This window comes from Lytechinus variegatus, chromosome 8, assembly GCF_018143015.1.
Source record: "Lytechinus variegatus isolate NC3 chromosome 8, Lvar_3.0, whole genome shotgun sequence".
Lineage (NCBI taxonomy): Eukaryota > Metazoa > Echinodermata > Echinoidea > Temnopleuroida > Toxopneustidae > Lytechinus > Lytechinus variegatus.
In genome coordinates, this window is record NC_054747.1 from 35,198,570 (window position 1) to 35,213,377 (window position 14,808).

Sequence of the window (14,808 nt, forward strand, 5' to 3'; positions counted from 1 at the left end):
TCTTAATCTTTTGGATATGTAAAGACCAACACCTCCTCCTCTCTTGTTTTGTCTGCAATTTCCTATAAATTCAAAATGTGAGATTCCAATAAATTGCAAGTCATTTTCTTTGAGCCATGTTTCTGAGACTCCAAATACAGTAGTACATGTAGGATCTTCTATAACATTAAAATCATTCAAAAATGATTCAAAATTACATCTCAAGCTCCTACAATTATAGTGGTATAGTTTTGAATTTGAAATCGCACCTTTATCTAACACATTTTCTTTGTATTCATGAACAGAAAAATATTCATCATTTGTTTCTAAAAAGGAAGAAATCTCATCAATATCATCATCATTATAATTATCTGGACATAATACACATTCATTACATGGTGAATTGTTTTGATTTATATTACGCTGCCTAATACAAAGACGACGCTTAAATAGAGACATACATGTAATACAAATTTGCACATAAAAATTACACATAATTTTTTAAACAAGTGTTATTTTGAATTAAAAATATCTACTAAAATATAGATGTACAGTGGTACACCTTCAACATGTGTTGAGAAAGTCAAGGAAATTCATATCATCATTGATTACCATTCGTTCCGTATGGAGGAAAATAACTGTTTACGTATTATTATTGTGTTTGTTTTCTCTCTCTCTCTTTACAAGTCAGGAATACGATATTCAGTTTCTTCAAGTCATCTTCGCTTCATATAAGCTTTGTACATCGCTTTCCACCAGTTGCTGGAAGTTCTACAATAGTACGTCCAACTGAACACCATGCATAAATGACATGTTCACGACGAGAGGCCATACGAAGAAGGTCAACATTTCGCTTCTTTATGGAGGAAAATAACTGTTTAATATTTTTTTTTTTTATACATGTCAGGAATACTATATTCAGTTCAGGAACTTGAGTTCAGTTTCTTCAAGTCATCTTCGCTTCGTATAAGCTTTGTACATTGCTTTCCACCAGTTGCTGGAAGTTCTACAATAATACGTCCATCTGAAGACCATGCATTAATGACATGTTCATGACGAGAGGCCATGCGAAGAAGGTCAACATTTCGCTTGATGAGGTCTTCATGGATTGACACTCCGCTCCCTTTCATTTTTCTTCTTGCTTGCAGTACCTCATGTCGCTTCCTATAGGATGTAAACTTCACTATAATGGGTCTATGGGAATCTGGATTTGGGATCTTCCTTCCAATTCGATGGCTGCGATCTATGTCGATGGTGGGTGTGATGGTGATGCCCATCTTCTCCTTAGCAATATTGCAGACGATGGCATCTGTAGATCTGAGAGGAGTTTTGGGAGAGGGCTTGTCAATTTTTTCTTGGACCAATTTTCCTTAATTTGTGGTTAAAAAACTTGTTTTAGAATTTATTTTTGGCTTGTCAAATTTTTTCTTCGGGAGAAAAATAAATCTACAATCACACCAACAGAGCTGACTCCACACAGCTTGATGGGATATCAATAATGTCACTGCTGGACCGGTCTGGAATCAGTTTCACAAGGGTAGTTGTGCCCCAAAATTCATACATGCCATATCATAATACTCATATCAGCAATTTATTACTATCAAACATCTATGGAGCACGAATACGGCTTGACTCCTGTGTGCTTTGCTATGTGATCCGCAAGTTGGGTATTGAAGGTAAATCTGTCGCCACAGACGGGACATTCATAGGGCTTCTCGCCCGTGTGGATTCTTTTGTGTGTTGTGAGGAAACACATGTGCGAAAACGCTTTGTTACAAAAAGAGCTCACATGCGGTTTGTCTCGGGTTGTATGGGTTCTCCAAATATGCACCTGGAGCGAACCACTACGGCAAAATCTCATATCACACTCATGCAATGAAACGGTTTCTCACTTGGATGAGCTGATGCACTGTGGGCGTCTCGCAGAGCTCTCGTTGAAAATCCCTCGTCGCAGAATGCACATTGATACTTCCTCCTCTTACGAAGATGAACTGCCATATGTTTCTTGAGATTAGACGAAAAGCGGAACTGTTTGTCGCAGACTGAACACGAATACGGTTTCTGTCCGGTATGGATTCGAAGGTGTCTCTTCAACTCGCTGCTTTGCCAAAATCGTTTCTTGCAGTAGGTGCACTCGTGAGGCCTCTCCCCTGAGTGGAGTCTCATGTGCCTGTACAAATTGTGCTTACGATTATATCCTTTCTGGCATACTGAACAGGTGAACAGCTGTTCTCCAGCAGAATTGATGCAAGGGTTTGATTGTTTGGTTCTTGTTGATGAAATCTGGGAAGATTTCTGCTTTGAAGAGGCAGTTTCACACTTCTCACCCAGTCCTATTGCATCTGTTTTCAGATTCAATCTTTCTTCTTCATGGTCATCGGACATGGTAGCACTGTCGGTTGCATAATTTCCTTGGTTTGGTAAGAGATGAGAATCATACTCACCCGAGTAACTGCCTCTGGCAGATAGCCCAGCAAGGTTTCCTAGAACAGTTTGGATTGGGAAATCCTCTGGAAGATGTTCCCCACGTGGTCTGTCATGTGATGTGTCACCTGATGGATCACCGGACATTGTCAGTGCGCTTTCCTTATGATGTGAGCGCTGCCCTCTTGAATCACCACCTGAGTAAAAAGAAGACCAATGTAATTTGCACTAAAGCTAGTCAATTTATTACACATGCAACAGAATTTAGCAGGGGAAGGGGTACACAAGTAAATTCAAACGAAAAATACAGAAATAGGAAGTCAATGTACTCTTCCAAGCAATTAGCTTTACCCAGGATTCTAGATACAAGTCACCTTTCCATACATAGTGGTCTTTAGCACAATATAAGGTGATGAAAACAAAGAAGAGGAAGACAAGACAAAAAGGGGAATGAAGTTAGCCAGCAAAAAAGAAAATAGTTGTTAATATTCAATTCAATATCACAATCTGTGATATCAGGAAATGTTTTGAAAACGAAAAAACAGACTCATGCTATTTATTTTATGAAAGACCTAAACATAGTGATTCAAAGTTACTTAAAAAGAAATTATTTGTTTTGTATGTGACTTTTTTGAACAAATCGTTGCACGCACCACGAACCGTCCTCTCTGCGCACTTCGATGCGGAAGTTAAGCGCACTGTATCTATTCCACAAACCGTCCTCTCTGTTACGTTGCCCACTGTGGTGTAAATAATTAACTTCAAGAAAATATAAAGATACGGGATGAAACTTTGGACCTGAACTGTTAAACGAAGACACTGGTAAATAATTTGCTCTCCTTGTAGGTGCACTTATTGCTAGTTAAAAAAAAATTTTCTTTAAATGCGTTTTCTGCAAAAGTAACTTTCGCATTGAAGTGCGCAGAGGACGGACGAAATGATGTCCCTCATGTGAGGATTGAAGAGAAAAAAAAAAATACTCAATTTTGAGACAAATTTTATGACAGCTCATGTCCAAATCAAATCCTTTGGTACATCTATCACTGCAGGGAGGGGGGGAGGCACAATTAAATTTTGTAATACAAAAATGTTGTTAAAACAGCAGTGCCCCCCTCTCCTTTTGAAAGTGAAGACCTTTTTTTTGCTTGTCAAATTTTTCTTGGACGAATTGTCCTTAATTTTTCGTTAAAAACCTTGTTCTAAAATTTATTTTTTGGCTTGTCAAATTTTTCTTCGGGAGAGTGATCCCCCCTTTGAAAAATCCTGGATCTGCCCGTTTTGTATGATGTGCAAAATGAATCTACAATCACACCAACAGAGCTGACTCCACATAGCTTGATTAGATATCAATAATGTCACTGCTGGACCGGTCTGGAATCAGTTTCACAAGGGTAGTTCTGCCCCAAAATTCATACATGCCGTCTCATAATACTCATATCAGCAATTTATTACTATCAAACATCTATGGAGCACGAATACGGCTTGACTCCCGTGTGCTTTGCTTTGTGATCCGCAAGTTGGGTATTGAAGGAAAATCTGTCGCCACAGACGGGACATTCATAGGGCTTCTCGCCCGTGTGGATTCTTTTGTGTGTTGTGAGGAAACACAAGTGCCAAAACGCTTTGTTACAAAAAGAGCTCACATGCGGTTTGTCTCGGGTTGTATGGGTTCTCCAAATATGCACCTGGAGCGAACCACGACGACAAAATCTCATATCACACTCATGCAAATAAACGGTTTCTCACTTGGATGAGCTGATGCAATGTGGGCGTCTCGCAGAGCTCTCGTTGAAAATCCCTCATCGCAGAATGCACATTGATATTTCCTCCTCTTACGAAGATGAACTGCCATATGTTTATTGAGATTAGACGAAAAGCGGAACTGTTTGTCGCAGACTGAACACGAATACGGTTTCTGTCCGGTATGGATTCGAAGGTGTCCCTTCAACTCGCTGCTTTGCCAAAATCGTTTCTTGCAGTAGGTGCACTCGTGAGGCCTGTCCCCTGAGTGGAGTCTCATGTGCCTGTACAAATTGTGCTTACGATTATATCCTTTCTGGCATACTGAACAGGTGAACAGCTGTTCTCCAGCAGAATTGATGCAAGGGTTTGATTGATTGGTTCTTGTTGATGAAATCTGGGAAGATTTCTGCTTTGAATAGGCAGTTTCACACTTCTCACCCAGTCCCATTGCATTATCTGTTTTCAGATTCAATCTTTCTTCCTCATGGTCATCGGACATGGTAGCACTGTCGGTTGCATAATTTCCTTGGTTTGGTAAGAGATGAGAATCATACTCACCTGAGTAACTGCCTCTGGCAGATAGCCCAGCAAGGTTTCCTAGAATAGTTTGGATTGGGAAATCCTCTGGAAGATGTTCCCCACGTGGTCCGTCATGTGATGTGTCAACTGACGGATCACCTGAAATTATCAGTGCGCTTTCCTTATGATGTGAGCGCTGCCCTCTTGAATCACCACCTGAGTAAAAAGACCAATGTAATTTGCACTAAAGCTGGTCAATTTATTACACATGCAACATAATTTAGCAGGGGAAGGGGTACTTTTCCTACACAAGTAAATTCAAACAAAAAATATAAATGATATGAGAATTGAACACAATGGTCAAATTTTTACAGAAAAACAAGATATTGTAAATATTTTTAATGATTATTTTGTTAGTATTTGGAAAAAAATTCAAGACAGGATAGAAGCTGGACGTTCAGATCCTAAACTAGACATAAGTGACTGGTTAAAAGGAAATTACCCTTTGTCTATGTTCTTTTGTCCAGTTAAAGCTTGTGATGTTATTAAAATTATTAAAGGAGTAGATGCTAATAAAAGTCAAGGTATTTATTACACATGCAACATAATTTAGCAGGGGAAGGGGTACTTTTCCTACACAAGTAAATTCAAACAAAAAATATAGATATAGAAAGTCCATGTACTCTTCCAAGCAATTAGCTTTACCCAGGATTCTAGATACAAGTCACCTTTCCATACATAGTGGTCTTTAGCAAAATATAAGGTGATGAAAACAAAGAAGAGGAAGACAAGACAAAAAGGGGAATGAATTAGCCAGCAAAAAAGAAAATAGTTGTTAAATTTCAATTCAATATCACAATCTGTGATATCAGGAAATGTTTTGAAAACGAAAAAACAGACTCATGCTATTTATTTTATGAAAGACCTAAACATAGTGATTCAAAGTTACTTAAAAAGAAATTATTTTTGTATGTGACTTCTTTGAACAAATCGTTGCACGCACCACGAACCGTCCTCTCTGCACACTTCGATGCGGAAGTTAAGCGCACTGTATCTATTCCACAAACCGTCCTCTCTGTTACGTTGCCCACTGTGGTGTAAATAATTAACTTCAAGAAAATATAAAGATACGGGATGAAACTTTGGACCTGAACTGTTAAACGAAGACACTGGTAAATAATTTGCTCTCCTTGTAGGTGCACTTATTGCTAGTTTAAAAAAAAACTTTTCTTTAAATGAGTTTTCTGCAAAAGAAACTTTCGCATCGAAGTGCGCAGAGAGGACGGTTTGTGGTGGGTGCGACGAAATGATGGCCCTCACGTGAGGATTGAAGAGAAAAAAAATAATACTCAATTTTGATACAAATTTTATGACAGCTCATGTCCAAATCAAATCCTTTGGTACATCTATCACTGCAGGGAGGGGGGGGGGGCACAATTAAAATTTGTAATACAAAAATGTTGTTAAAACAGCAGTGCCCCCCTCTCCTTTTGAAAGTGAAGACCTTTTTTTTGCTTGTCAAATTTTTCTTGGACGAATTGTCCTTAATTTTTCGTTAAAAACCTTGTTCTAAAATTTATTTTTTGGCTTGTCAAATTTTTCTTCGGGAGAGTGATCCCCTCCCCTTTGGAAAATCCTGGATCCGCCCGTTTTGTATGATGTGCAAAATGAATCTACAATCACACCAACAGAGCTGACTCCACATAGCTTGATTAGATATCAATAATGTCACTGCTGGACCGGTCTGGAATCAGTTTCACAAGGGTAGTTCTGCCCCAAAATTCATACATGCCGTCTCATAATACTCATATCAGCAATTTATTACTATCAAACATCTATGGAGCACGAATACGGCTTGACTCCCGTGTGCTTTGCTTTGTGATCCGCAAGTTGGGTATTGAAGGAAAATCTGTCGCCACAGACGGGACATTCATAGGGCTTCTCGCCCGTGTGGATTCTTTTGTGTGTTGTGAGGAAACACAAGTGCCAAAACGCTTTGTTACAAAAAGAGCTCACATGCGGTGTCTCGGGGTTGTATGGGTTCTCCAAATATGCACCTTGAGCGAACCACGACGACAAAATCTCATATCACACTCATGCAAATAAACGGTTTCTCACTTGGATGAGCTGATGCAATGTGGGCGTCTCGCAGAGCTCTCGTTGAAAATCCCTCATCGCAGAATGCACATTGATATTTCCTCCTCTTACGAAGATGAACTGCCATATGTTTATTGAGATTAGACGAAAAGCGGAACTGTCTGTCGCAGACTGAACACGAATACGGTTTCTGTCCGGTATGGATTCGAAGGTGTCCCTTCAACTCGCTGCTTTGCCAAAATCGTTTCTTGCAGTAGGTGCACTCGTGAGGCCTGTCCCCTGAGTGGAGTCTCATGTGCCTGTACAAATTGTGCTTACGATTATATCCTTTCTGGCATACTGAACAGGTGAACAGCTGTTCTCCAGCAGAATTGATGCAAGGGTTTGATTGATTGGTTCTTGTTGATGAAATCTGGGAAGATTTCTGCTTTGAATAGGCAGTTTCACACTTCTCACCCAGTCCCATTGCATTATCTGTTTTCAGATTCAATCTTTCTTCCTCATGGTCATCGGACATGGTAGCACTGTCGGTTGCATAATTTCCTTGGTTTGGTAAGAGATGAGAATCATACTCACCTGAGTAACTGCCTCTGGCAGATAGCCCAGCAAGGTTTCCTAGAATAGTTTGGATTGGGAAATCCTCTGGAAGATGTTCCCCACGTGGTCCGTCATGTGATGTGTCAACTGACGGATCACCTGAAATTATCAGTGCGCTTTCCTTATGATGTGAGCGCTGCCCTCTTGAATCACCACCTGAGTAAAAAGACCAATGTAATTTGCACTAAAGCTGGTCAATTTATTACACATGCAACATAATTTAGCAGGGGAAGGGGTACTTTTCCTACACAAGTAAATTCAAACAAAAAATATAGATATAGAAAGTCCATGTACTCTTCCAAGCAATTAGCTTTACCCAGGACTCTAGATATAAGTCACCTTCCCATACATAGTGGTCTTTAGCACAATATAAGGTGATGAAAACAAAGAAGAGGAAGACAAGACAAAAAGGGGAATGAAGTTAGCCAGCAAAAAAGAAAATAGTTGTTAATATTCAATTCAATATCACAATCTGTAATATCAGGAAAAGTTTTGGAAACGAAAAAACAGACTCATGCTATTTATTTTATGAAAGACCTAAACGTAGTGATTCAAAGTTACTTAAAAAGAAATTATTTGTTTTGTATGTGACTTGTGAACAAATCGTCGCACGTACCACGAACCGTCCTCTCTGCGCACTTCGATGCGGAAGTTAAGCGCACTGGTAAATAATTTGCTCTCCTTGTAGGTGCACTTATTGCTAGTTAAAAAAAAACCACTTTTCTTTAAATGCGTGTTCTGCAAAAGTAACTTTCGCATCGAAGTGCGCAGAGAGGACGGTTTGTGGTGCGTGCAACGAAATGATGTCCCTCATGTGAGGATTGAAGAGAAAAAAAAAATACTCAATTTTGATACAAATTTTATGACAGCTCATGTCCAAATCAAATCCTTTGGTACATCTATCACTGCAGGGAGGGGGGGGAGGCACAATTAAAATTTGTAATACAAAAATGTTGTTAAAACAGCAGTGCCCCCCTCCCCTTTTGAAAGTGAAGACCTTTTTTTGCTTGTCAAATTTTTCTTGGATGAATTGTCCTTAATTTTTTGTTAAAAACCTTGTTTTAAAATTTTTCTTTTTTTGGCTTGTCAAATTTTTCTTTGGGAGAGTGATCCCCCCCTTTGAAAAATCCTGGATCCGCCCGTTTTGTATGATGTGCAAAATGAATCTACAATCACACCAACAGAGCTGACTCCACATAGCTTGATTAGATATCAATAATGTCACTGCTGGACCGGTCTGGAATCAGTTTCACAAGGGTAGTTCTGCCCCAAAATTCATACATGCCATCTCATAATACTCATATCAGCAATTTATGACTATCAAACATCTATGGCCCGTATTCTGAAGTTGGGTTTGACTTCGACCACGGTCTCCGTGCTAAAATTATTGGAAGCCAAAAGTGTCAATCTTTATTTATTAAGTTGTGTTTTTTTTACTGTGCTCCTTCTTGATTCATCAATGGTGAAGACAATCATTTAGTCATACTTCCTACACAATTATGAAGATTTGAGAGCCAAATAAGGTGAAACATTACATGTATATCTCTAATGTTAGTGATTTATGTAACAATTGGCTATCCATACTTCAACCACAACTTTAAACCTGAACTTGAGTTAAACCAGACTTCAGAATACGGGCCAATAGGTTTCCCTCGTACATGTACACGTAGGAGAGTAAAGGGTTCACATGCATTTTACTCAAAGAGCTTTCCTTAATTACAAGCATCCTTGGGGGAGGGCTTCTAGGCCCTGTCTTATAAAGATTTCAAATTGACCCAATCAGTCTCAACTGGAAATCCATCCATCCCATTATTTTTTTCTGAAAGAAAAATTTGCACAATCTCCTTTTATAGTATTGAGGATCACACTGAATCTTCAAGAGAACGGTGAATGTATGAATTGATAAACACCATATCTAGAAAATGTTTTGAACAAATTTGCATATTTGTGGTTGATTGGATCAATCGCAACTCTTTGTAAGATAGGGCCTGCTCTGGGGTACATTCTCGATATCAATGAATCAAGGTTTTAACAAATTGTTTTGTCATGCTGACATAATTGTCATCACCAAGGGCACTGCCCAGTCAACAATGTAACTTAATAACTCTGGAGCAAAAGATGAAAGTCAGAAGCAGAAAGATTTCCTGAGCATAATCTTTTTTATTCAAGACGGATAATTCTGTTGCAACTTTCACTCGAAAAATACTCTTTTATCCCTCCATTTTACGGTTCAAGTAATATTTTACGGTTCAAGTAATATTAACCAGCAGCTTTGGATAAAGCATTGACTGGTTTATGATATTCTATTAACATGAAGTCCAGGGGCCTGAAACACAAAGCTTTCATCGTACAAACACTATTCTACGATTGATTCCATTGACTAGAATACACAATCGATCAGGAAAATCAAGCGTTTGATTAGTCAAAAACCTTAGTGTTACGAGACCCAGGTCAGTTGTTTTTAGTTTATTTCATGTAAACTGGCTATGGGTATGTATTGCCAGATAGCTGGGTTTAGGAAGGCTAATTCATATACATGCATTAGGGAGTTTTCAAACTGCATCGTAGAACAAATTTAAAGGTCAAAATCAAACAAGCACAATGCTGAAAATTTCATGAAAATCGGATGTAAAATAAGTTATGACATTTCAAAGTTTTGCTTATTTTCAACAAAATAGTTATATGAACGAGCCAGTTACATCCAAATGAGAGAGTCGATGACGTCACTCACTCACGATTTCTTTTTTTTATTGTTTGAATTATACAATATTTCAATTTTTACGAATGTGATGATTAGGACCTCATTGCCTGAAGCACAAAATGTTAAAATAATGGAATTCCACGTGTTCAGGGAGGAATGAAACTACGTTTCACATGACAATGACGAGAAAATAAAAATATTTCATATAATAAAATACAAAAGAAAGTGAGTGATGTCATCAACTCTCTCATTTGGATGTAACTGGCTCGTTCATATAACTATTTTTTGAAAATAAGCGAAACTTTAAAATGCCATAACTTTCTTATTTTACATCCGATTTTGATGAAATTTTCAGTGTTATGCTTGTTGAATTTTCCTCTTTTTATTCAAATCAAGTTTTTGTTGGGGTGGACTTGTCCTTTAACAACATAGTGATTGCATTGAAAATGCATGTCTAGAGACAATGAACAGCTGGGAGGTCTTTGTCAAAAATTGGTGAACCAGAACAGCAGTTCGGAGCTGACAAAATATGCAAATATTTGAATTTCGTTTGTCAAGATTCCCAGAAATACTGCTTTTGATTAACCAACTTTCAACAAAGAATTCTCTTTGGTTGCGCGTTGTCTGAAGTGCATTAAACAATGCATTTTATATGTTTTTAAAGTGTTCTGCATCACGGTGCAAAAAAACTCCTTTCTCTCATGTGAGGCTAAACCTTTTTGATGGTCCAGTTCTAAAACGAGATAAATGTGACATACTGTACATGTACCTCTTGTGATACGGAGGACCAGGTGGAAATTCATGATACTGATATGGCTAGTTGGCTTATTTGGTATTCACATGGTTGGGTTCATTTAGGCTTCATTATTAGCCATTGACATGGTCGGTTGGTTAGGCTTCATTGCTTGATTAAGGTTTGTTGGGGTCGAGAAAGCACTTAGGTTGTTTGACTTTATTTGATTACTGACTTTGTTGAGGTCGATTCTAAAGTCTGAGTATTCATGGAGTTGGTTGAACTTCCTTATTCGCATGGTGTTATGTCTTGATTATCGACAAAATTGGGCTTGATGACAGGATTGGTCAGTTTAGCTTGATAATTGGTTGACACGGTTGGCTGGGCTTAATCATTTGTTATTAACATGGTTGGGTTTGATTAGGAACTATTGCCAGGGTTAGATGGAATTCATCACAATACTGATATATTTGGTTCAATAGGCTTGATTATCAGGTATTTTTCCATGGTTGGTTGGGCTTGATAATTCATTGATGGTTAGAATAGTTCTGTTCTGTTTATGGTAACTCCCGTAGGAACTCAGCAGGACAACATTTTGCTGGTAAATGCCAAACTGGTAAATAACCAATTACCTAGTGGCAGCTGGTTGAGCTACATTATTATTGACCTGGTTTATTGGGCTTGATTGACAAAGTAAATGAGAATATATATGATAGGTTGGTTGGGCTTGTTTTTAGAAGGGGCATGGTTGCTCGGATACAAATTATGAAACTGAAAAATGACATGTACCCACAACTTAATTTAAAAGGAAGTGATTGGGTGATATAAAGTTGAAAAAGATCTATTATTCATATAGAGTATCTGTTAAAGGCACTAAAAATATAGTAACTGAGATTAAAAAGTTTAAAATTCATTATCAATGACCAATTATCTCAAACACAAAGTTCATACTAGCTCATAATTTAATCTTCTTTGTACGAATAAAGTATTTCAATGTCAGGAAAAAGAATTCAAACACCAACAAATTATTTTCTGTGGGTCCTCATGTGGTCTTTCAAATGAACCTTAAGCTGACAGCATCTCCCACACAGACAGAGCTTTTCTCAAGTATGAATCTTCATGTGTCTATTTAAACAACCTTTTCTCCAAAATCTTTTGTCACAGATAGAGCACAGGTGCGGCTTCACTCCCGTGTGTTTTTTCCTGTGAACCACAAGTTGTGCATTGAAGGAAAATCTATCACCACACACAGAACATTCATAAGGCTTCTCGCCTGTGTGGATTCTTATATGAGCACTCAGTGTGCTAGATTGGGCAAATGCTTTGTTACAAAGGGAGCACTTAAACGGCCTTTCTCCCGTATGGGTTCTTTTATGTTCCTCGAGCACAGAATTGCTACAAAATCTCAAATCGCATTCTGTACACTTATGAGGCTTTACACCGGCATGGGTTTTGATGTGTGCATCAAGTTTAGACCTGTTCACAAATGTTCCACTGCAAAATGGACAAGGGTGATGATTTTTCTTGCTGTGAACTCTCATATGTGCTATGAGATCATTCCTCTCGCAATACCGATTCTCACAACGAGAACATGAATATGTCTTTCCCTGTGGATGGATTCGAAAATGTTTCCTCAGATCCGATCTTTGCAAAAATCTTTTCTTACAGACAGTACATTTGTGAGGCATTTTTTCTGAATGGCTTCTCATATGCCTATCCAAAGCTTGCTTCCCTTTAAATCCTCTACTGCATACTGCACAGATGAAAATGTTTCCTTCAGCATCATTTCCGGTGTTTCCCGATGGACTTGCTCTAGCATCAAAGGTTCTTGCAGCTTCGGATTTCTCATCACGTTCCTTGGTACTGTGTGAGTTCATACCCATCATTTCTTTTTCCGGATCATCTGATATCTTAGAACTGTCAGCAACAATTTGTCCTTTAGCATGTGATCGGTCACATGATGCATCACCTGATGTTTTTTCACCTTTCACACCACAGCCCATTGTAATGTCTCTATCCAATCTTTCACCATCATGACATGACGTGGCAGCACTGTCGGCAGAACTCTGTCCTCGATGAAAAGAGTCATACTCACTCGAGTAATTGCCTCTGGTAGATAGATCAGAATGGTTTCCTAGAACAGCTGGGATTGGGAAATCCTGTGGAGGACGTTCATGTGATCTGTCATGTGATATTTCCTGAGCCTCTCTTTGATATGAGCTCTGCTTTCTTGAATCCCAACCTGAGTACAAAAAAGCAGGGTGACATTCACTAAATCTAAGTGAAGGACAATCATTTTCTTTTTTTTTTTACAAATTAGCAACATTGGTAGGGGCACATTTCTTCAACAAATAAATCAAACTATATTGTAAAAGCCAATTCAAGAATTTTACTAAACTCTTTAATACAGTCAAGTAGCGACTTTATCCAACAGTCAAGATCAAAATCACAATTCCATATACCAGAGATCTAGTCAAGACTGGTACTTCCTCGTCATGAGGCCATTGAAGAAAAGCATATTCCATAGATTTTGGACTTGCAACTTGAACCAAGGCCAGATCAAACTGTGGCATTGAGGCCGGCCTAGACTTCATCCCTGCCAGCTAACGTTGTCCTATTAAACTGCAAATGTGTAGATCGCACAGGAATCACAAGAGGCTTTAAAAACTACAGACAAGGTAGTGATTTATAGGTGAAATCACCTGGGAAAGAATATTTAGGTCTCAAAAGTGTACCACCATAATAAATAATAATAAATTGGTACTTATATAGCGCATAATCAATTGAAATTGCTCTATGCGCTTTGTAAAAATTGCTGTCCAATATTCCAGTTACACTAAAAAAAAAGTTTTCAAATGTCCAAACGATCGAAGGTGAATTGGTGAACTATTCCATAATTTGGGACGGCAAAAATCGAAACTAGCTTCCCCCCTTTTGAAACAACCATAGGAACAACCGTAGGAAATGAATGGTCTCTGGATGGTTATGATATATATCTACCTCCATATATATATCAAGTAGTTCCTTTAACTCGAAGTGCGAAAATTCAGGTCTTAAAAGCGTAACATCATGATAGCAAGAACTCTGGTAGTATAACTCTCTGATGCTGTCCACTCTAGGCCAAACTATAGGGTAAGCAACGCCTTCTACTAAGGAAATCCAGGGAAATGGGATATGCTACACCTTCATTTTGCCAAAGCAAATCTTTCCACTTTTAACAATGTGTCACCCCTTTTGAACTAATACTAAAAGTTGACATAACAAGTATGCTTACACATACATGCACACTATCGATCGTGCACATGAAATAAAGAATGTGATAACTGGGGAATAATAATATCCAGTTTTTAGATAGTGCTTTTCCAATATACAGCTCAAAGCACTTTCCAGCATATCATTACCCCAGTCATCTCTTGGAAGCATTCCTTGCATTCATCACAGCCTCAAAAGATGCTGGCAAATTCAAACATACAATAACTTTTGCATTCTACCTGGTACCCAATTAAAACCTGGGTGGAGAGTGGCAAATGCAGATCCACATCTTGTCGAAGGATGCTAGTGCAGGATGGGATTTGATCACACGACCCTCTGATTAAAAGGCGAGAGTCTGAACTGCTACACCACCACATATACAGTAAACATTTCAACGTACTGCTGATATTTAAAGAAACTACTTTAATATCTATCCCCCTAACTATCCAGAAATCTTGAAGAGACACTAGGGATTTCCCTGGTAGACACCATTGGTTACCCAAGAGTTTGGCCAAGAGGCATCAGAGAGTTATTCTACTACAATTCTTGCTATTTCCGTGTGACGCTTTTGAGACCTGAATTTTTGCACTTCAACATATTGCTGATAGTTAATAAACTCATAATATTAAACTATTTTTTTATATTGAGATTTGGTCTATATGTTTTAACAATGTACATGCATATATTACTGAAACAGACAACAGGATACAGAGTTGGATAAACAATCATTCATCTAATATTGGAATTGCGCTACCAATTTCAT

The 14,808-nt window shown here is 38.3% G+C and overlaps 1 protein-coding gene across 8 annotated transcripts in view; it reads right to left on the reverse strand.

Annotated features, from left to right (window-relative positions):
- The window catches only part of LOC121420433 (zinc finger protein 721-like), a 65,942-nt gene that overhangs the window by 9,072 nt on the left and 42,062 nt on the right, over positions 1 to 14,808 (reverse strand). For 2 of the 8 annotated variants that reach the window (XM_041615058.1, XM_041615060.1), the window contains 4 exons: positions 12,889 to 13,035; positions 6,784 to 7,515; positions 4,150 to 4,881; positions 1,872 to 2,600 (listed from right to left, as the gene is read on the reverse strand). In XM_041615058.1, coding sequence (XP_041470992.1) covers positions 1,872 to 2,600; positions 4,150 to 4,881; positions 6,784 to 7,515; positions 12,889 to 13,035 — 2,340 coding nt within the window. The remainder of the gene's footprint in view (positions 1 to 1,871; positions 2,601 to 4,149; positions 4,882 to 6,783; positions 7,516 to 12,888; positions 13,036 to 14,808) is intronic. The other 6 variants (XM_041615064.1, XM_041615062.1, XM_041615061.1 and 3 more) reach the window with 6 other exon arrangements.